The sequence below is a fragment of the Triturus cristatus genome, chromosome 6 (genome assembly GCF_964204655.1).
Source record: "Triturus cristatus chromosome 6, aTriCri1.1, whole genome shotgun sequence".
Lineage (NCBI taxonomy): Eukaryota > Metazoa > Chordata > Amphibia > Caudata > Salamandridae > Triturus > Triturus cristatus.
The window spans coordinates 343,968,373-343,990,742 of record NC_140589.1 but is presented as its reverse complement, the minus strand read 5'-3'; the positions used below and the strand labels follow the sequence as shown (position 1 = coordinate 343,990,742).

The 22,370-nt window shown below is 49.0% G+C and overlaps 1 protein-coding gene across 1 annotated transcript in view; it reads left to right on the top strand.

Annotated features, from left to right (window-relative positions):
• CPSF3 (cleavage and polyadenylation specific factor 3) overlaps positions 1-22,370 on the top strand; it is a 307,899-nt gene that overhangs the window by 244,936 nt on the left and 40,593 nt on the right. The window contains exon 15 of the mRNA XM_085610727.1: positions 5,231-5,318. Coding sequence (XP_085466853.1) covers positions 5,231-5,318 — 88 coding nt within the window. The remainder of the gene's footprint in view (positions 1-5,230; positions 5,319-22,370) is intronic.

The following is a 22,370-nucleotide window of genomic DNA, read 5'->3' as shown; positions in this document are numbered from 1 at the left end:
CCATAGATCAGCCGCCAGAACACGAAAAGAGCGTCCTCCCATCCTACTCAGCCTGAACCTAGGCTTAGTCGCCAGATGGTAAGATTCAGACCTGAGAGACCGCGTGGGGACGTAAGGAGAAATAAGGCCCGCCAAAGCAGGGGGAGAGGAAAGCTTCAGGATCTTAAATGTCAGACAGAGAGCCTTAAATTTGATTCTCTGTCTGACCGGAAGCCAGTGAAGGGAGGTCAGAACAGCAGAGACAGAGCCTCGTCTCCGAAGGCCAACAATGGCCCGTGCAGCAGCGTTCTGCACCCTCTGAAGCCTAGTAGCCTCAGCCTGGTTGACTCCAAGAAGCAAGGCACTCCCGTAGTCCAGCCGGGAAAGAATAGAGGCCTGAACCACCAGTTGCCGAGTGGGGGGGTCAAAGAATTTGAGGACTGACCTCAGCCCTCGCAGAATACCAAAACAGGTAGCTGCTGTCTTCTTTGGAGAAAGGAGGTGATGGTGGTGTATAAGCCTAATTTACTCACAGAGGTGCTTCATTCTCCGTCCTCTGTGGTTGAACCACTTTTGCAAAGCATTGACTGAGCCAATCCTTGATGTGTGGCGCAACCCACTTTCTGCTCCTGCAGTTTCAATGTCGGTGTCCAGAAGATATAGACCTGCTCCAGGGGATCTGGTGTTCCTTTCATCTCACCCCTCTCCCGAGAGCTTAGTGGTGCAGGCTTCTTGTTCCAAGCAGTCCACAGGTGCTTTTACGCAAGCTCCTGCTGACAGGGATTCCAAGAAGTTGGAACAATCTGCAAAGAAGGTCTTTTCATCGGCTAGCATGGCTCTGAAGTCTACCAATGCCACTTGTCTATTGGGTAGATATATTCATGCCATTATGGACTCTGCCAAACAACTTCTTCCTAAATTGTCTGAGGAGGATAGGGGAAATCTGAGTGAGGTGCTGGCTGACTCGCAGGCTGCGGCTCGCCAAGTCATCCAGTCTGGCCTGGACACGGCGGATTTGGTTGCCAGGGTGATGGGTTTATCCATTGCAACAAGAAGACATGCGTGGTTGGTCTTATCGATTCTCTCCCGATGTACAGGCTGCCCTTCTTGATCTGCCTTTTGATGGGTGTAGACTGTTTGGAGAGAAAGCTGATTCTGCTCTGCAAAGATTTAAGGACAGTAAGACCACAGCGAAGTCTTTGGGCCTGCAGTCTCAGGCGAAAGGTTATGGCTATAGATGATACCGTGGCTTCGGAAAGTCTTCCTTTCGTGTTTACAGACGGCCACAGCAGCAGCAATAGCAACAAAACCCCTTGTACAAATCCTATAGGGGTAAGGGCAGAGTTCGCCTTCGTGGCGCTGGACGTCAGCCTTCTTCCTCCTCCTCTACCTCCCCAACCCCTCCTGGTAATGCAGGAAAGTAGCCCTAGATCTGCCATCCTGGATTGTGTAGGTCCCTTGGGAGGTCGGCTTACCCATTTTCTACAAGATTGGAAATCGATCACTTCGGACCTTTGGGTTTTAGATCGGGTAGAAAATGGGTACGCCCTTCCCTTCAGGGAATTCCCTCCTCCTTGCCATGGGTTTTGCACAGAGGATCATTTACTTCTCCTTCAAAAGGAGGTTCTTGCCCTGTTACAAAAAGTTGCGATAGAGGTGGTTCCGGAGCAGGAAAGGGGTCAGGGATGCTACTCCCGGTATTTCCTGATTCCCAAAAAGAATGGCAGGTTACGTCCTATCCTGGACCTCAGGATTTTGAATCTGTTGAGATTCAAGGTGCTCACCCTAGCGCAGGTTCTTCAGGCACTGCAACAAGAGGCCTGGATGGTGTCCATCGTCTTACAGGATGCGTATTTTCACATCCCAATCCTGAAGTCGCACAGGAAGTATCTCCGATTTACGGTTGGTTCGCAACACTACCAGTTTGTGGTCCTTCCTTTTGGTCTTACTACTGCACCTCGCGTCTTCACCAAGGTGATTGCAGTGGTCGCTGCTCATCTCAGGAGGTTGGGGATCCCGGCTTTCCCCTACCTGGACGACTAGCTTCTGAAGGTAGTCACCAGAGATGGTACGTCATTATCTGTAGGTAACAACTCCGCTGTTGTATAAATTGGGTTTTTCGATAAATGTACCAAAGTCTCACCCGGATCCCTCACGGTGCAACCTGTTCATAGGGGCAGTACTGGATACCACTGTGTGTAGAGCTTTTCTGCTTCTGCAAAGGATTCTCGACATTCAAGAAATCATTCCCTTGTATTTCAATGGAGCGGTTGTTCCAGTTCTGAAGGTCCTTCGCCTGCTTGGTCTGTTCGCTTCCTGCATTCTGTTGGTCAACCATGCACGCTGGCACGTGAGGGCTCCTCAGTGGTGTCTCCGCAGGCAGTGGTATCAGCACAACGGAGATCTCAGGGAGTCAGTCCGGATCTCCAGAGAAGCTGCAGCGGATCTGTCTTGGTGGAGGGCAATCTGTCTCAAGGAAAGCCCTTTCATCTTCCTCCTTCGGTGGCCACCGTGATAACGGATGCCTCTACCCTAGGGTGGGGTGCTCATCTGGGGGATCTGGATATCAAGGGTCTTTGGTCTCCAGAGGAAAGATTGCTTCATATCAATCTTCTGGAATTGCGGGCGATACGTTTGGCCCTCAAGGCCTTTCTCCCTTCCCTTCGCGGTCAGTCGGTCCAAGTCCTGACGGACAACACTGCCGCGATGTGGTACGTGAACAAGCAGGGAGGAGTAGGGTCGTACCATCTCTGCCGTGAGGTGTTGCGGCTCTGGTCCTGGGCTCAGGACCATCGGATTTGTTTGATGGCAAATCATCTGGCCGGGGTGCTGAACGTACATGCGGACAGTCTGTCGGCAGTTTTCCGCCGACCATGAGTGGAGGCTTCATCCAGAGGTAGTTAGACACGGCTTCCGGACATGGGGAAATCCTCGGATGGACCTGTTTGCCACTCTCGAACGCGCACTGCCAGTCATTCTGCAGTCTCCAGTATCCGATGCAGGGAGCTTTGGGGGACACATTTCAGTTGAGTCGGAGCTCACAACTCCTTTACGCGTTTCCTCCCATACCCTTGATTCCTCGGATTCTGAGGAAGATTCGCCAAGACCGGGCCGAAGTTATATTGATCGCCCCGGATTGGCCAAGAAGGGTTTGGTACACAGACCTTCTTCACCTCTCGTCGCACCCTCCGCTCCATCTCCCTCTCAGGGTAGTCCTCCTCTCGCAGTCGGAGGGGCAGGTTCTACACCCCCACCTCCAGAGCCTGCACCTTCATGCCTGGAGACTGAATGGGGCAACCTGAATTCTTTCTCTCCCACCTGACTTGGTGGATGTTATATTATCGGCCAGGCAACACTCCACCAAGTGTATCTACTCCTATAGGTGGTCTAAATTTGTTAAATGGTGTGGAGAGAAGTCTATTGATCCCTTAGAAGCTCATCTTTCTGATGTTCTTTGTTTTTCGTTGCATTTGGCCCAGCAGGGTTGTGCTGTGGCTACTGTTAAAGGATATTTGTCGATTTTATCGGCTTTTCTTTGTTTGCCTGATCAGCCATCTCTTTTTAAATCTCCAATTGTTTTAAGGTTCATTATGGGGCTTACTAACATGTTTCCGCTCCACTCCTTTTATTATGCCCCAGTGGGATTTAAATCTGGTTTTAACTTTCATGATGGGTTTTCCTTTAGAACCTTTGCATAGTTGTCCTTTGAGACTGCTGTCTTTCAAAACGGTATTCCTTGTGGCTATCACCTCGGCTAGGAGGGTGAGTGAGCTTCAGGCTTTGAGTTCAAAGCCTCTGTTCTTGACCATACATGCTGAAAGGATGGTCCTCCGGACCAGGGCTGCTTTTCTGGCTAAGGTTGTAACTCCCTTCCATCTAGGACAGTCAATTACCCTCCCTACTTTCTATCCTCCCCCTCATCCTTCCAAGGAGGAGGAGAGGCTTCATCGATTGAATCCTAAGAGGGCGATTAGTTTCTATCTGGATAGGACGAAGTATTTGCGACAGGACGATCAGCTCTTTGTGGGTTACGTTGGACGCATGAAGGGCAGGGCGGTGCACAAGCGCAATTTATCCAGGTGGATTATCTTGTGCATCAAGATCTGCTATGCTCTGGCTCATAAGGAGCCTCCTGAAGGCATTAGAGCTCACTCCACCAGGGCTAAATCATCTACTTCTGCCTTGTCCAGAGGTGTTCCTGTAAGGCCGCAACTTGGGCCTCCCTTCACACTTTCGCGAAGCATTACTGCTTAGATTCCGAAGTGAGGAGGGAAGGCCATTTTGCTCACTCTGTTTTGCAAGACTTTTTGGTATAGAAGGGTGGACAGCATCTTCCTGTGGATTTCTCACTGACCCACCCCCCCTCCCCGTTGTCCACCCTTTAATACCTTAAAAGAGGTATTGGTTAATATGATTGTTTCATTTTGTATTGCCTCTGTTTGCCTTTGTGTAGGTTTATAGGAAATGTTTGCTTTCTTTGGTTTCCTATTTCACTTTACACTATGTGTATTGGTGTGAATTCTGTGTACTATGTATACATTGTTTCTATGGTCGGTCCTCCTGTTTGCCTCGGTGGCACGGAAAAAATGGGTGGAACTGACGTCATCACGCCAACGTGGTCTTTTTATGGCTCCTGTGACGTCATGCAGAGCCGCGTGCGGAGCCATGGCATGGTGATGACCTCGTCGGCATGAAGAGCTAGGGAAAAAGGTTTCCGTGGAATGCTGGCACAGGGGATATTCATAAGGTGAGTAATCCACAGGCAGATACTGTATCCACCAGAAAAAGCGTTACCGAAGGTAAGTAACTTGTTCTTTCGTGCTACTTTTTCTGCAGTGTGTGTACCACAAAAGTGTTTTTTACACCAGGTGAAGTCTCCATAGGGCAGAGACTGAAGATACCCTTTCCTTCCTGCCACGCCTCCATTTCCCTTTCCCTACAGTCTTGCACTATTTAACTGTAGAAAGATTGGTATGATGAGGGACAGAGGAAAATATGTGAAATATGGTAGTATAGAAGAAAGTGGGATCCGTGACTAAGCCTTGTGGTGCCTCTTAGTAAAATGAAACCAGAAAAACTAGTCAAGAGATGAAAGCGGCCAGTAAAATTGGGAAAGCTACTGTTACATAAAGCAACTATTTCTTGTAAGCTGCACATTCAGTGCAAATTTATTGCCTTAATTCATGCTTAAATTAAAAATAAAATTGGGATCCATACCTGTGCATGCTAACATCTTTTTTTGTGTATTCAGTGGATCGCCAATCCTTCAAATGATATGTTTGCAGATGCAGTATCAACGGTGATCTTGGAAGTCCAGTCAAATCCAAAAATTCATAAAGGTAACCCTGTTTAAATTGTATTGTGGTTCATGCATAACATCATTTATAGTTCTACATGTCTTAAAGGTGCTGCTATAATAAGAGTCAGTTGTACAAACTATGAACTGTTCTTTCATCAAGTTAAAATTATTCTGATCCAAGTAGGAAAGGCAGTTGTAACCTAACCTTAAATCAGATGTACAGTTAAATCAAGTCTAGGTAAAAGCTAAATTTCAAGTATTATGCATTAAGTTTTTCCTCCAAGCGATTACACCCCCCACACTTTCCCCAAGTGTTTTTAGTGTAATTTCTCTGTATCACAACTGTGCCCTCACGCCTTTAAAAGTGATTCTTATTTATCCTCTAGGTGTAGAAATTTCCATACCTCAAAAGGTCCCTTCAGTGTGGCCAAGGGTAATATGTATGGTCAGTTGCTACCCATGTACTATTTCTTCTGTATGTTACTCAAGCTTACAAACAGCTTTTCAGTGTGTAAAACTATTACATTGATAGCACTCATTTTCGATAGTGTTAGCTAATTCAGGCTTCCTTTTCATAGACTTGGTTTTAAATTCATAGATGACAAAACATATGTGCAACACCATGTTTTTTGAGTTTTCATAAATGTTAATAACAAAACCGCACCCCCTATTCCAAGAGACATTTGGCGTGGGCTGGACTGTAGCTTTGACAATCCTAGATCAAAATACCTCTGATATACATGATAGTTTACATTTCTCGCTCTGTGCAACAAACGTATAACTTATGTAGGTCAGGTTTTAGTGAATGTATTTGAGTGTAACACATTCGCATTGGTAAATGATATGTGGGTACCAGGACTTGTCAAAGAACATTCGCCGTTCAGTGATACAGTGATAGTGTCATGCAAACCTCTGCATTTTTTTCAACTAAAATCAAGCATGGCATGTCCTTTCTTTATCTGCTTTGTGACTCATGGGCTGGAATTTCATTGAGCTGTGGTCCAGGAGCGCCACTCTGTTATGCTTGGAGGTAGAGGATGATTTGAGGATATGTTTTATGTTTCAACCTGTGATCCTCGGCGCATTTAAGATGGAACTTTTACAGTGCAACCACATCATAGCGTTGGTCAAGTAAACATTTCCAATTTGTGGTGCTTAGCTTGGGGCGTTCAAGCCCTATACGTTGCAGGTAAGTGTCACAGTAACCATGGCCTAAAACCTAGTCTTGGACTGCGTTTAGCCATCCCTTGGCAGTTGCGTGAGACCATGTCCCCCATGGGTTGTTTAGGTCGTCTGCCCCTCCACATCTATGTCTGAAGTCTAGTACATCCTCCCTGCTCCGTCAGATGACATGAGGACACATGCATGTGTAACACCCAGACCCCCATTGGTAAACTTTAACAAAAAGAACAGCGAGACAGGGGGTCCTCAATGCAAGAAAGTGTCTATGCGCCTTTGCGTACTACTAGGTGTTTGGCCGATACTACTAACGCATCTCATCATGTAGCTTGTGAGATGAGGGAATTAGCTGTGATTAAGTGACAATAATAGCATACCAACATTTTGATCTATAAAGAGCCAGTAGGCGGAGAGATAATTGATACCCCCAATAAATTGCACCTTTCTGCCTCGTTGCCATCCACCGCCGGTACCTTCTTACCAATGGGTGCACCAGTAGCCATTCAGTTCAATAAGAGCTCCTTTCTTCGATGCATTATGAAGACCTCCGTTCTAGATGTCCGCCTTCAGACTTGAGAACCCTGCACTGTGAGTTAATGTTTCTTACGATATCGGGGGCGACGTTGAGAGTTAGGGGGTAGGGATCAGTTGGTCTTCTCTCATGAGGTTCCCGGGGCACTGTTGTCGGTCTGCACCTCTGGGGTTGGAATGCTTTGGAGCTTCATGGCCTCCAATAGTTCTGTCAAATGGCAAGACTTATTCTGTAGCTCAAAGGCAAGGCCAAATGGTTCTGTCCATCGCAATCTGATACGGTCTTGACTCAGTTTGTCTGTCACTTGCCTAAATTGTTGCCATCTCGCAAGCATGGCCGGGGCTCCTGAAATAAGGCACATGTTGCACCCTGAAATTTGATTTTTCTCCACCCCACGTGCGGCACGGAGGATGGCTTCTTTGGTTTTGAAGTTGCGGGGTTTCATGAGGACATTTCAGGGTCACTTCCTTTCACCTAATGATTTTAGACCAGCACGGTGGACTCTGTCCAGCTTTATTTTTAGCACCATCTCCCATTAGGTCAACAATGAAGGCCTCCCGGTTGGGGCCCTCTACTCCCTCCGCCAAGTTGCAGATTGGTATGTTGTCGTGACTGGACCTGTTCTCAAATGCTTCGTGTTTCAAGATCGATGCTTGGAGCTATGTACGCAGGGTCTGTGTAATTTCCACCAGCTGGCCAGTGCGAGTGTCCAATTCAGTAGACTTCGTCTGCAGGTCCAGCACCCTGGTCCCAACCGAATCCACACCTAGTTGCAGTGTAGCCAACTTAACATTGAGGTCTGACCTCAATGTATCGAGTAAAGGGGTTAGGTCCACTTTCAATTCCTCGCGAAGATCCTTTTTAAGGACCTGGAGGAAAGACCGCAGATTGTCCTTCGTGAGCGCAATTGTGGCATTCTTTGACTATTCCTGTGGGCTTGCCTTTGCTTCTGCTGTTGTAAAATAGCTGGAGACCCTGTATTTTTGTTGTCTTTTAGGCTGCTTAAGATCAGCGGCAGTCTCTAGCTGGGAGGCGGTTGCCGTGCCCCTCCACGCCGTGGCAGAAGCTAGGTCTTGCAGTGTATGGGGAGAGCTCGTCAAGGCCAGAACATCTCTGGGTGGGGCAGTCCCAGTGAAGCGGTACCACCCTCACCACGTCTGTGTGCCAAAAGTTCAGCTAGGGTGCTGCTGATGTCCTGCATCCCCTCCACCCCAGCTCCATCCCAGCAAGGAGCAGAGGCCCCGGCATGAATGTCAGGGCGTTAGACCCTCGTCCAAGGTGCTCTTCAGGACAATATGAAATAGCTGCACAGGTTCTACTGGAACCCCCTACATGGCAGCATTGAAACTTAGACTTATTTGGTCATGAGCATGGCTCTGGTGTAGGTCACAGAGCACACCCAGCCGAAATTGCCCACTTGTCACCAGACTTACAGCACAAATTGCGAGGGTAGCAGGTGCCACGCATCAGCATCCCATAGGTTTCTGATCTGGTTGCTATGGGAGGCACACAATGAAGCCGGGGTTAATTTTCAGCCTATGTAATATGTTAATGAGGCCCTCGTGTCTGCCATTTTAGGATCTGGCAAGGTGCGCAACAGAAGCCAGTGATGGCAGTGGGCTGTTAATCCGCCCTAACAGTTATGCCAGCTTGACAGCTCCTTAAGCAGGGGCATTCTCCCCAGGTGGCGGCAGCAGCCCTTCTGAAACATTAGGCATTTTCCTCCAGTAGGCCTCAGCATCGGGTGTCCTGTAAGCGCCATCTTTGGGTCGGGCACCAGTCTCACTCGGCCTCACAACGCGGTGGAGACGCCCTGGGTCCCACAGGCCCCCCAGTCTCAAAGTATGTCGCAGCAGCGATAGTGATAGTGTCGGCCGCTCAGGAGTTGTGCGCCCCTTCCCCGGCAGCACTGCTTGGAGGGGGTCGGCAATGTCATACTCTTGTTCATTGGGCCAGAGAGTGGCTGTACTGGGAGCTCCGTGTTACAACACTCACTGGTGCTTCTGCAGTCCGCGCAGGGATGCAATCCTGACCGTGTCACACGGAAACCCTATGGCCCGCCCGGGGTAGCAGCTGCCAGATCACCGCTAAGAGCCCGGACCCGCCATCCTCCTACTCGCAGCTTTGTTGACCAGATCTGTGTCCATCAGCTGGCTGCAGGGATCAGCAAACACCCCAGGCCACAGCAGAGGTGTCTTCTCACACAATCTTGACTGGTGAGTTAAATCTGCCAATGGTACACAACTTTGAGGGGTCAGAGGACATGCACTGGGGCCTGAGCAACAGGTTCCAGTGCACTACAGAGTTGAAAAATCAGCAGCACGCGTTCATAATTTGGGGAGGGGGGTGATGATACAAACAGGCACTTTCTGATAGTGTATGACCTATAGAATTGTATGCAGTATCAATATGCACCTTGTGTTGCAGTTTGGAGGCTACAATAAGTCATCAAATGTAAACCAGCATATCCATTTGTATTCAATATACATGACACAAATCATGTAGGAGTTGAGGAGTGAAAAAGGAACAAATAAGAGGAAAAAGAATAACGGAAAGGATATGTTAGATGGTGCAGTAAATATAAAACAGCCTACATATTCAAAACAAAGTCTATCAATAAATACAACTAATATCTATCATATATGAGTAAATATAGTGATAAGTATTATTAATAAGATCTATATACTGGAATATTCGAGGGGGGTTTAACTTCTTCAATTGATGGGTGATCAATAGTAGAGGATTGCAGACCTGTGTCTTTGTAAATTGTGACAGGTGACCAAATAATGTCTCTTCGTATAGCTAAGGTCAGCGGATGAACATAAGCTCTGTCTATTTGATGGTTGGGGCAAATACCATAATACCATGTGTGAAAAGAAATAACCAAGGTGACCTTCTAATTCTTGGTAATTTGTTGAAAAGCAACTGCCAGTAACAAGTCGATGTCAACATTATAAGTAGAATATTTCCAGTCCAATAAACTTCCCAAAATACATTTGAAAATGAAAATAGCATTTGTGTGAAAACGTGTATTTGGTTCCATACTTTGAGCCAGAACTGATGTGTGCGAGAGCAAGAGAATATCATGTGATATAGGTCTGTCGAGGGTGATTTACAAGACCAACAATTAGTCGTAGTTTTGGGATTCACTTTGTGTAATGTGAAAGTGTGCTTAAAAATCTGATATATAAAAAGTAATGTTTGCACAAGGTTTGCAACCCTAGAGGATTTACGAATTTAAGCTACATTTTCGTCCAGATTTGAAATGACAAAACAATATTGAAATCCTTTTCCCCTTGTAGTTCTAAAGTGGAAACACTGGGCGCAATAATGGTCTTATACAGAATTAAGGCATTGAAAGACCTATCTATGGGCAATACTAATTGACTATGGGACCTATCTAACTGTTTGGAAGATGAGCGGGACTGTATTGTCTATGACAACTTCTCTTAGCGAGGCAAACTAGTGAACAAAGGAATTGGGTAGATGAAAACAAGACTGAGCTTGCTGAAATGTTATGCAGGTATTTTTATCAACACGTTGTTTAACCCAAAAGAGACATTTCTGTCTTCAGGCCTGTGAGAAGTTGGCCTGATATGTAGTGCTCACTATTCTAGTGATCACTGTGTATCATTCCAAACAACCCTTATTGATGATTGGTTGTAAGTCAACCTTATAGACCAGCTATCCTAGTAGCGTGGATACGAGCAGTCTTAGGCTAAACTCTAGAGGGCATGTTAAGCCAGCTGTTTACCATCACATATACCCCTTGAACACCAAGTGAAAGGACACCACACAAGTTGTTATGAAAATAAAGGATATTTATTTATAACAAGACTACCCTGGCTCTTTATGAGTCAGGGAGCTAAGCACAATACAAAACTCTTAGGAAAATACTTCTGGTTGCACAATTTACACAAATGCCCGAGGGCACGAAACCATTACACTGCAAGTGGAAGGGGTGAAGTGAGAAAGTCTAAAGTTGCTGATTCCGGAGTGATCCGCTCAGTGGGACTAAACGAAAAAGGAACTGGACACTTGTAAAGCGAACCTGCGATGGAGCACCGAAATGCTCGAGTTACCTAGCCCAGAGGCTGCGGCTGTGGAAGGTTCGGCAAGATGTTGGAAGTCCTCGTTGTAGTCTCAGGAGCCTGAAAGAAGAGTTGCTGGCAGGCGACCAGTGTCGATGTTCAGCGAGATCCAAACCTGGATCGGTGATGAAGGAAACCTGAAAGCAGAGGGGACTCAGTTCTCAACCGCTAGCCAGCGATCGTGTGGGCACCAGGAGGGTACCGGCTGAAGTCACCTCGACCAAGTGAGTGGATGACGTCGGACTCGGCTGTTCCTCGGACCAGGAGGCGCGGCGGCGACCAGGATGGAGGGCGAGCTGTCCCACGCAGGTGTCTGCTGTCGATGATGCTGGGCCCAGGAATGGGGCAGCGGATCGTGGCAGTGGCAAGCCCACGCGGTGGAGTCAAGATGGCGTCTGGAGTGGACCAGGAGGGTCCGTGGTACTCCTCTGTTGAAGGGGAGCAAGAGCCAGTCTGGAGCAACCAGACTAGTGATGAAACAAACGTGGTGCGTCGTGAAGAGGGCCACAAGCCGGTCGGCAAGTGGTCGAACAACGCGGTGAACAGCAAGGAGCGGAAGGGCCCCCACGCAGATCTCGGGGAGGCTGGGGAGGCAGACTTCGGTGCTGGAGCTGCTCAGGGTTAGGGCTTCTCAAACCCTAGGTGCACTCACTCGAGGGTCCCTCGGAGGGCGTGCTAGATAAGCGTCGTGCAGGTTCTGAAGATGGCCGGTCCCGCAGGTCTCGTCACACCTACGACTCTCAGCTGGGCTGATGAGGTAGGTAAAAGGTCAGAGATGGCAGGGAACTCGGGTCTCGTCGAGCTGGGCAGTCTTGATCCGTGGGAGAGACTTACAGCAAACCGCAAGCGCTTAGGTGGTGCCTGCTGGTGCAGGGTGGCTACTCCTTAGCCACAAGGGAGAGTCTTCAGAAATAGTCAAGAGTTCCTTTCGTGGAAAGTAGTTCAAGATTCAGAATTATCCAATTTGGGAAGGGGACTCGCTCCTACCTTTATTCTAAGAAAAGGGGCTGGCCCGTGACTAGGTTCTACCTATGGGTGGAGCCAGGAGGGGGGTGGTTACACCCCTATCCTTTGTCCGGCTTCGCCCCAGCTCAGGGGCTGGTGTGCCCCCGAAACTGGTTTGAGCCGGGCTATGCACAGTGAGCACCGGGGTGCCACTTGCAATCACCTTCCTTTCAGCCCTGCCTACCTGGGATACACCAACCCTGTCTGGGATGGTGCTAACACCGCCCTCGACAGGAAACCCTTTGTCCAAGCTCCCCTCGCTGGAAGGTCTCCCAGCAGCGGGAGGTCAGACTTGTGTCTGGTGGCAGCATCCATTTTGTGATGCTGAGGCTTGAGTCAACTTTAACCGGGGTTCAAGGTTACTTCCATGTCGTGCCCCTCTAAAAGGGGGGGAATGCTAACCCCGTCGCCAGAACTGGCGAGGGGTTCGTATTCCAATTCGTATGACACCTTACTCGACATGTGTAGGTGATGCGATGCCAAAGTTAGCAAGTAACCGCGAGGATTATAATGCATTTAAAAGTAGTTGGCCCACGTCACCATGGAACGGCTATTAGGACTTGGTTCTGCAAGCCGTCGATGGGCTCAGCTCGCGCCAGAGCACCGTCCCACATGATTCCCTGCACTCTGCCTTCAGGATTGATAAGGCCTGCCATAGGAGTGACTGATAGGAATCCATGTGTCCATTTTAGGGTTAGGTGTAGGAATACTACACCTACAGCAACGGGTGATTACGCCACGTTGCCCCAGCTGTCGTGCAGCCAGTTGTGTCAGATTTGGGCGGCCATTCCAGGGGTGGCATAATACATGCTGCAGCCCCTGGTAGGCCCTGGGTACACCGATGCCCTGGATACCTGTGGTATGCTGAGACAGGGACTGACAAGGCGGCCCAGTTCCAATTGGTGGATGCACCTAATGTACATGTGTGTTAATTTCGAGAGAGAACAGCTAGGCTGTGGGTCTGATTGGCAGGCCCACAGCCGGGGAAAGTCGTAAACCAATGAAGCAAAAGCAAAAAATCTGGGTGATCATAGGATTGCAGACCCTACTCTCCTACATGACCCCCCCCAAACTTTGGGACAATAAGCTAACCTTGACCAGGTGAGTCTTCTTGCTCTAAGTGGAAATACCTGGAGAGCCCATCTGCATTGCCATGATCAGTGCCAGGTCTATGCTCCACTGTGAAGTCCATCCCCTGTAGGGAAATGGACCACCTAAGTAGTTTGGGGTTTTCACCCTTCATTTGATTTAGCCACAAGAGGGGCTTATGGTCGGTCTGAATCTTGAAGTGAGTGCCAAACAAGTAGGGCCTCAACTTCTTCAGGGCCCAAACCACAGCAAAGACCTCCCTCTCAATAGCTGACCAATTCTTCTCTCTGGGGGTCAGCCTCCTGCTAATAAAAGCTATGGGCTGGTCATGACCATCAAAATTCAGTTGAGATAGGACAGCTCCCACACCCAGCTCCGAAGCGTCTGTTTGGACAATGAATGGTCTGGAGTAGTCTGGACTCTTTAGGATAGGTGCTGTGCACATGGCCTGCTTTAGGTCATCGAATGCCTTCTGACAGCTTGCTGTCCACTGAACTTTTTTTGGCATCTTTTTACTTGTCAGGTCGTTTAGCGGGGTCACAATGGATCCATAATTTCTGACAAACTTCCGGTAATAACCAGTCAGGCCCAAGAAAGCTCGAACCTGAGTCTGGGTGGTTGGAGGAGCCCAGTCCTGGATGGCCTGTATTTTGCTCTCCAATGGTTGAACCTGGCCTCCACCTACAAGGTGGCCCAGGTATACAACCTGTGTCTGCCCTATCTGGCACTTAGTGGCCTTGATAGTGAGGCCTGCCCTTTGCAGGGCCTCTAACACTTTCCTCAGGTGGACCAGGTGATCCTCCCAGGTGGAGCTAAAGACAGCGATATCGTCCAGATACGCCGCGCAGAAGTCGTCCAACCCAGTGAGAACTCGATTCACCAGCCTTTGGAAGGTGGCAGGTGCATTTTTCAAACCAAAGGGCATTACCACGAACTGATAATGCCCACCCGGGGTAGAAAATGCTGTTTTGGGCTTGGCCTCCTCAGCTAACCTGATTTGCCAATACCCAGCTGTCAGGTCAAACGTACTTAAGTAGCTGGCCGAAGCCAACCGGTCGATAAGTTCGTCTGCTCTTGGTATTGGGTGGGCGTCAGTCTTAGTGACTGCATTGAGACCTCTGTAGTCCACGCAAAACCTCATCTCTTTCTTACCGCCCTGGGTGTGAGGTTTCGGCACGAGAACTACGGGACTAGCCCAGGGGCTGTCCGAGGGTTCAATGACTCCCAGCTCCAACATTTTCTGCACCTCCATCTTGATGCAGTCTCTGACATGATCAGGTTGCCGATAGATTTTACTCTTTACGGGCAGACTGTCCCCAGTGTCGACCTCATGGGTACACCAATTGGTCTGACTGGGCGTCAGAGAGAACATATGTCGAAAGGATTGAAGAACCTGTTTACAATCCTTTTGTTGATGTCCAGAGAGGCTGCCACAAAAGACAACACCATCTACTGACCCATCGCCAGGGTTCTGAGAGAGCAGGTCCGGGAGAGGGTCACTCTCCTCCTCCTGTCCCTCGTCTGTGGCCATGAGCAAGCCCATGCCCTCCCTGTCGACATATGCCTTGAGCCTGTTTACATGGAGCACCCTGTGGGGGCTCCGGGGAGTTCCCAGGTCTACCAAGTAGGTGACCTCTCCCTTTTGCTCAATGATCGTGTGGGGCCCAGACCATTTGTCTTTGAGTGCTGCTGGGGCCACTGGCTCCAGCACCCACACCTTCTGTCCAGGCTGGTACACAGTCAGGACAGCGTTTTGGTCGTGCCAAGCTTTCTGTAATTCTTGGCTCGCCTCAAGGTTTTTAGACGCCTTTTCCATGTACTCCGCCATCCGCGAGCGGAGACCGAGTACATAGTCCACAATGTTCGATGCCGGCTTTCTGAGAGGTCTCTCCCATCCTTCCTTTACCAAACAAAGGGGTCCCCTTACAGGATGTCCGAACAGAAGCTCAAAAGGACTGTAGCCAACCCCCTTCTGCGGGACCTCTCTGTAGGCGAACAAGAGGCAGGGTATCAGGACGTCCCATCTCCGCCGAAGCTTTTCAGGTAGTCCGTGAATCATCCCTTTTAGGGTCCTGTTGAATCTCTCAACAAGCCCATTGCATTGTGGGTGATAGGGTGTGGTGAACTTGTAGTTGACACCACACTCCTTCCACATTGCAGTCAGATATCCCGACATGAAGTTTGCACCTCTGTCTGAGACGACCTCCTTAGGGAAGCCCACTCTGGAGAACACTCCAAGTAGGGCCCGTGCCACCACAGGTGCTGTAGTGGTCCTAAGTGGAATAGCTTCAGGATACCTAGTGGCGTGGTCCACCACCACCAGTATAAACTTGTGCCCTGATGCTGTCTGGGGTTCCATTGGTCCGACAATGTCGATCCCCACTCGTTCAAAGGGTACCCCCACCACCGGCAGTGGTATGAGGGGGGCCTTTGTCGTGCCACCTGACTTACCACTGGCTTGGCAAGTGACACAGGAGCGGCAAAACTCCTTCGTATCTTCGGACATGTGGGGCCAGTGAAAGTGTGGAACAATTCTGTCCCAAGTCTTATTCTGGCCTAAGTGACCTGCAAGGGGAATCTCGTGGACCAAGGTAAGAAGGAAACCTCTCAGAGACAAGGGGATGACCAACCTCCTGGTCGCACCAGGTTTGGGGGTCTCTTGCCTCGGAGTACAGGAGTCCATCGTCCCAGTACACTTTGTGGGTACCTGTGGCGTTCCCTGCAGCCTCAGCAGCAGCCTGCTGTCTGAGGGGTTCAAGTGAGGGGCAGTCTAACTGCGCCTTCCCCAGGTCTTCCCTGGAGGGTCCCCCTGAGCCCAGAAACTCAACCTGACCAGGTTCAAGCTCTTGCGGCTCAGTTTCCCTCAGTTCTTTAAGGTCAGCCTCCTCAGAGACTTGATCCACTACCTGGGGCAAGGGGGAAGGCGAAGCCTTACCCTTACTGCTCCTCTTCTTGGAAGGTGTCTGGTCCGTTCTTCCAGGATCCAGCACCTGTTCAGTGGGGCACCTTTTGGCCTGTGACCTGGTCACAGCAAGGACATGTGCTGGCAAGCCTAACATTTCCATGTGAGTCCTCTGCTCCACTTCTGACCATTGTGACGTTTCCAAATCATTGCCCAACAGACATTCTACGGGGAGGTCTGAACTAACCACAACCTTTTTCGGGCCACTTACCCCTCCCCAGGAGAAATCAACAACTGCCATACTGTGATTGGTAGTGACGTTGCTGGCATTGGTCACTAGGTAACTGGTACCTAGCATGATCTGTCCAGGGTCCACAAAGTTAGGCGTCACCATGGTGACACTGGCACAAGTGTCCCTGTAGGCCTGAGCCATTTTTCCATTAATCAAAGGTGTCTGTCTGTATTTGCCCAAAGTATTGGGACTGGCATCAGGGGACATATCCATATCCCCTGTACAGACAAGGACGGCCTGAGTGAGCGTGCTGACTAAGTCGTCACTCCCCTCGGTTCCCAAGGTTAACCCAACTAATGCCTTGGGAGGCGCACTACCACTGCTGACTGTACTAGGGGGTGCAGGTGCCTTAGGGGCTGCAGTGGCAGGAGTTTGCCCTCCTTTCTTGGTGCACTCACTAATCCAGTGAGTCTTACTTTTACAGTATTGGCACCACCTTTTTGACTGGCCTTCTTGAGTCTTCTTCTTCTGTGAAGCCTGACCCCCACCCTCTTTGGTTTGTTGGGGACCTGTCGAAGACTTCTGGTCATTTTGTTCGTTCTTGTTACTACCCTTCTGGTCTGCTTTCTTCTGACCACCCTGGTTCTGGTTCTGGTTCTGCTTGACCCTTGTTCTGACCCATCTGTCTGCCTTCTTTCCCAATTCTTGGGGAGAGGTCAGATCCGAGTCGACAAGGTGCTGATGCAACAATTGGTTCTGACAGTTGTTTAAAATCTGTTCTCGCATGATAAGATTGTACAATCCTGTGTAATCAGTAACCTTGCTACCCAGCAACCAGCCTTCCAAAGCCTTAGTGGCACAATCGACAAAGTCAGTCCAATCCTGAGACTGCATTTTCTGGGTGTCCCGGAACAGCACCCGGTACTGTTCCGTGGTTAAGCCGAACCCATCAATCAGTGTGCTCTTCAGGACTTGGTAGTTGTTAGCATCCTCAGCTCTAGTAGTGAGGAGCTTGTCCCTTCCTTTACCTTCGAAGGAAAGCCACAGTATAGCTGCCCACTGACTTGGGGGAACGCACTGGACAGTGCAGGCCCTCTCCAAGGCAGTTATCCACTTGTGGATGTCGTCCCCTTGTTTAAAGGGGGGCACTATTTTACTCAGGTGTCTAGTGTCTATACCCCTGTCTTTCTCTCTATTGAGAATGCTGCCACCAGTGGGATCTAACCCACTTAATTTCTGCTCTCGGGCCAGGGCAAGTCTTTCTTTGGCGAGGGCAAGTTCTTCCCGCTCGATCCTCAGATTGACTTCCCTCATCTTCGCTTCATGCTCCCTTCTCTGAGGGGACGTCATTCCTCTCTGAGAAGATGCCTGAGAGACATGTGTATGAACCGATCTGCCAGAGCCTCTGGAGAGAGACCTAGCTCGTCCGTTCCCAAGGTTAGGCCTGCTTGAGCGTGGGCCCGGGGCTCCCCCAGTTCCATTCTCATGCCTGCTTAAGTTGGTCCTTGTAAGCCTGCCGACTACCACTGGACCTTTGTCTGCCTCGTCTCCTGATAACTCCTCCTCGTCCTCCTCCTCTGTGTGGAGGTCGAGGTCTGGGTCACCGAGGGTTCCCTCTAAGGGAGGCATGTTCCCATCAGCATCGGGGGACCTGTGTTAGAGGACCTCCTGGCATCGTACGTCTCTAAGAGACCTATCAAAAATGCGATGGTAGGGTTAGAACCCTGGTTTAGCTTCCTGGAGGCACACAGTTGTCGCATCTCCTTGAAGCTAAGAGCTGCATATCGTGACACGACCTGTGGAGGGTCACTGACCACTAAGGGAGTCTGCGAAGACTCTCCGTGGACCGACATGCTTTTCTACTGAGGTGTAAGCGATGCACCTACCTACACTATGTGTTTACCTACTGATCCCTTGCTAAGAGTTGTAGTCAGGGTGTGCTAAGCCCTGTTACACTACAACAGCCGGTTCAGTAGAACTCGGAGTATTATAAGTTAAGTTATATGTACCTGGGTACTTATGTGATCTTTCACTGCGATATTCTTAGGATACGTGTGTGGTAAAACAGCAAGCTCAAATCCCAACCGCTGCTCACCAATGTGAGAAGTTGGCCTGATATGTAGTGCTCACTATTCTAGTGATCACTGTGTATCATTCCAAACAACCCTTATTGATGATTGGTTGTAAGTCAACCTTATAGACCAGCTATCCTAGTAGCGTGGATACGAGCAGTCTTAGGCTAAACTCTAGAGGGCATGTTAAGCCAGCTGTTTACCATCACATATACCCCTTGAACACCAAGTGAAAGGACACCACACAAGTTGTTATGAAAATAAAGGATATTTATTTATAACAAGACTACCCTGGCTCTTTATGAGTCAGGGAGCTAAGCACAATAACAAACTCTTAGGAAAATACTTCTGGTTGCACAATTTACACAAATGCCCGAGGGCACGAAACCATTACACTGCAAGTGGAAGGGGTGAAGTGAGAAAGTCTAAAGTTGCTGATTCCGGAGTGATCCGATCAGTGGGACTAAACGAAAAAGGAACTGGACACTTGTAAAGCGAACCTGCGATGGAGCACCGAAATGCTCAAGTTACCTAGCCCAGAGGCTGCGGCTGTGGAAGGTTCTGCAAGATGTCGGAAGTCCTCGTTGTAGTCTCAGGAGCCTGAAAGAAGAGTTGCTGGCAGGCGACCAGTGTCGATGTTCAGCGAGATCCAAACCTGGATCGGTGATGAAGGAAACCTGAAAGCAGAGGGGACTCAGTTCTCAACCGCTAGCCAGCGATCGTGTGGGCACCAGGAGGGTACCGGCTGAAGTCACCTCGACCAGGTGAGTGGATGACGTCGGACTCGGCTGTTCCTCGGACCAGGAGGCGCGGCGGCGACCAGGATGGAGGGCGAGCTGTCCCACGCAGGTGTCTGCTGTCGATGATGCTGGGCCCAGGAATGGGGCAGCGGATCGTGGCAGTGGCAAGCCCACGCGGTGGAGTCAAGATGGCGTCTGGAGTGGACCAGGAGGGTCCGTGGTACTCCTCTGTTGAAGGGGAGCAAGAGCCAGTCTGGAGCAACCAGACTAGTGATGAAACAAACGTGGTGCGTCGTGAAGAGGGCCACAAGCCGGTCGGCAAGTGGTCGAACAACGCGGTGAACAGCAAGGAGCGGAAGGGCCCCCACGCAGATCTCGGGGATGCTGGGGAGGCAGACTTCGGTGCTGGAGCTGCTCAGGGTTAGGGCTTCTCAAACCCTAGGTGCACTCACTCGAGGGTCCCTCGGAGGGCGTGCTAGATAAGCGTCGTGCAGGTTCTGAAGATGGCCGGTCCCGCAGGTCTCGTCACACCTACGACTCTCAGCTGGGCTGATGAGGTAGGTAAAAGGTCAGAGATGGCAGGGAACTCGGGTCTCGTCGAGCTGGGCAGTCTTGATCCGTGGGAGAGACTTACAGCAAACCGCAAGCGCTTAGGTGGTGCCTGCTGGTGCAGGGTGGCTACTCCTTAGCCACAAGGGAGAGTCTTCAGAAATAGTCAAGAGTTCCTTTCGTGGAAAGTAGTTCAAGATTCAGAATTATCCAATTTGGGAAGGGGACTCGCTCCTACCTTTATTCTAAGAAAAGGGGCTGGCCCGTGACTAGGTTCTACCTATGGGTGGAGCCAGGAGGGGGGTGGTTACACCCCTATCCTTTGTCCGGCTTCGCCCCAGCTCAGGGGCTGGTGTGCCCCCGAAACTGGTTTGAGCCGGGCTATGCACAGTGAGCACCGGGGTGCCACTTGCAATCACCTTCCTTTCAGCCCTGCCTACCTGGGATACACAAACCCTGTCTGGGATGGTGCTAACACCGCCCTCGACAGGAAACCCTTTGTCCAAGCTCCCCTCGCTGGAAGGTCTCCCAGCAGCGGGAGGTCAGACTTGTGTCTGGTGGCAGCATCCATTTTGTGATGCTGAGGCTTGAGTCAACTTTAACCGGGGTTCAAGGTTACTTCCATGTCGTGCCCCTCTAAAAGGGGGGGAATGCTAACCCCGTCGCCAGAACTGGCGAGGGGTTCGTATTCCAATTCGTATGACACCTTACTCGACATGTGTAGGTGATGCGATGCCAAAGTTAGCAAGTAACCGCGAGGATTATAATGCATTTAAAAGTAGTTGGCCCGCGTCACCATGGAACGGCTATTAGGACTTGGTTCTGCAAGCCGTCGACGGGCTCAGCTCGCGCCAGAGCACCGTCCCACACGATTCCCTGCACTCTGCCTTCAGGATTGATAAGGCCTGCCATAGGAGTGACTGATAGGAATCCATGTGTCCATTTTAGGGTTATGTGTAGGAATACTACACCTACAGCAACGGGTGATTACGCCACGTTGCCCCAGCTGTCGTGCAGCCAGTTGTGTCAGATTTGGGCGGCCATTCCAGGGGTGGCATAATACATGCTGCAGCCCCTGGTAGGCCCTGGGTACACCGATGCCCTGGATACCTGTGGTATGCTGAGACAGGGACTGACAAGGCGGCCCAGTTCCAATTGGTGGATGCACCTAATGTACATGTGTGTTAATTTCGAGAGAGAACAGCTAGGCTGTGGGTCTGATTGGCAGGCCCACAGCCGGGGAAAGTCGTAAACCAATGAAGCAAAAGCAAAAAATCTGGGTGATCATAGGATTGCAGACCCTACTCTCCTACAAGGCCTTCCAAAGATAGTCCTCCCTATAATTTTATTTAACTGATTGTATCAAAAGAAGGACTCTAGATTGTCATGAGAATTAAAATATATGGGTTGATTTAAGGAAAAAGCGCTGTGATCTGCATGAAAATTAGTAAGGTGGACCCCACCAAATTATTTAGGGAGCTGTAATTTAGAAAGAGACATCAGAGGATGTTTATCATGGCGTAAAAACTTAGAAAGAATATTGTTAATTGTTTTAAAATAATGGCTCTGAATCTGCACCAGGAAATTAAACCGAATAAAAAGAATAGGGACAATCCTCATTTTCATTGAATCTAACCTGCCTTACCAACATAAAAAAAATGGAGTCCATCTAGAAGTTAAAGAAGACATTTTTGATAATATTGATTTTAAAAATAATTGAAAGTGTCTTGGATATTATTATCTGAAAACCATAGCACCAGATATTTCATTTTCTGAGGGGTCCATGTGAAGTTGATGGACTCAAATTTGTTTGTAACAACATTTATGAAGAGGTAGAATTTAGCTGGATTAAACCTATATCCTAAGATTGCAGCAAATGTATCTATTTCTAAGAAATGCTGGGATCGATGCGGTCCCATTAGAGATGAACATCGGGATATTATCAGCATATGCTGCCAAGTTGATCTGCTTATCCCCATATTGAAATCCCACGGTGTTCGGATTGTCTGAAGTAAGAAAGGTTCCAATAGCAGGATAAAAAGCAATGTGGAAAGAGGACAACCCTGTCTAACCCCTCTATTCAGGGTGAAAGAAGAGAATGTCAACCCATTTGCAAACATAGAAGCTGTAGACGAGGAATATAATAAAGAATCTAAATTAGGCAATAGGGACCAAATCCAAACTATCTGAGCAGGTGAAAAATAAATGACCAATTCCGTCTCTCAAATAATTTTTCTGCATCAAGAAAAATAGCTGGCAATGAATGTTTATATTTACGGGATTTACTTAAAATATTGAAAAATAATCTGGTGTTCTCCAATAAATGACGACTTTTTTACAAAACCTGTTTGCTCACGGCCTATCAGCCTTGGTACCAGTGTTTCAAGCCGTAATCCAGCTAGCTTTGCATAAAGTTTGTGATCCATGCTGGCCAAAGAAATAGGTCTATTTTTACATAGGGTAAGATCTTTACCTTTCTTGGCGATTAAACAAATGAGAGTATCATGGAGTGTTCCTTCAGCATGTCTTCTTTTTTTTTTTTTTTTTTTTTTTTTTAAATGAAGAAGGAAAATAATGTAAACAATTGAGGGAGAAGTCATTTAGAGAAATGGAGATAAAATTCTATGAAAATCCATCTGGGCCGGAGGCGTTCCCTTTTTTAATCAAATTAATTGCTGAAAGTTTTTCTGTAATTTCATCT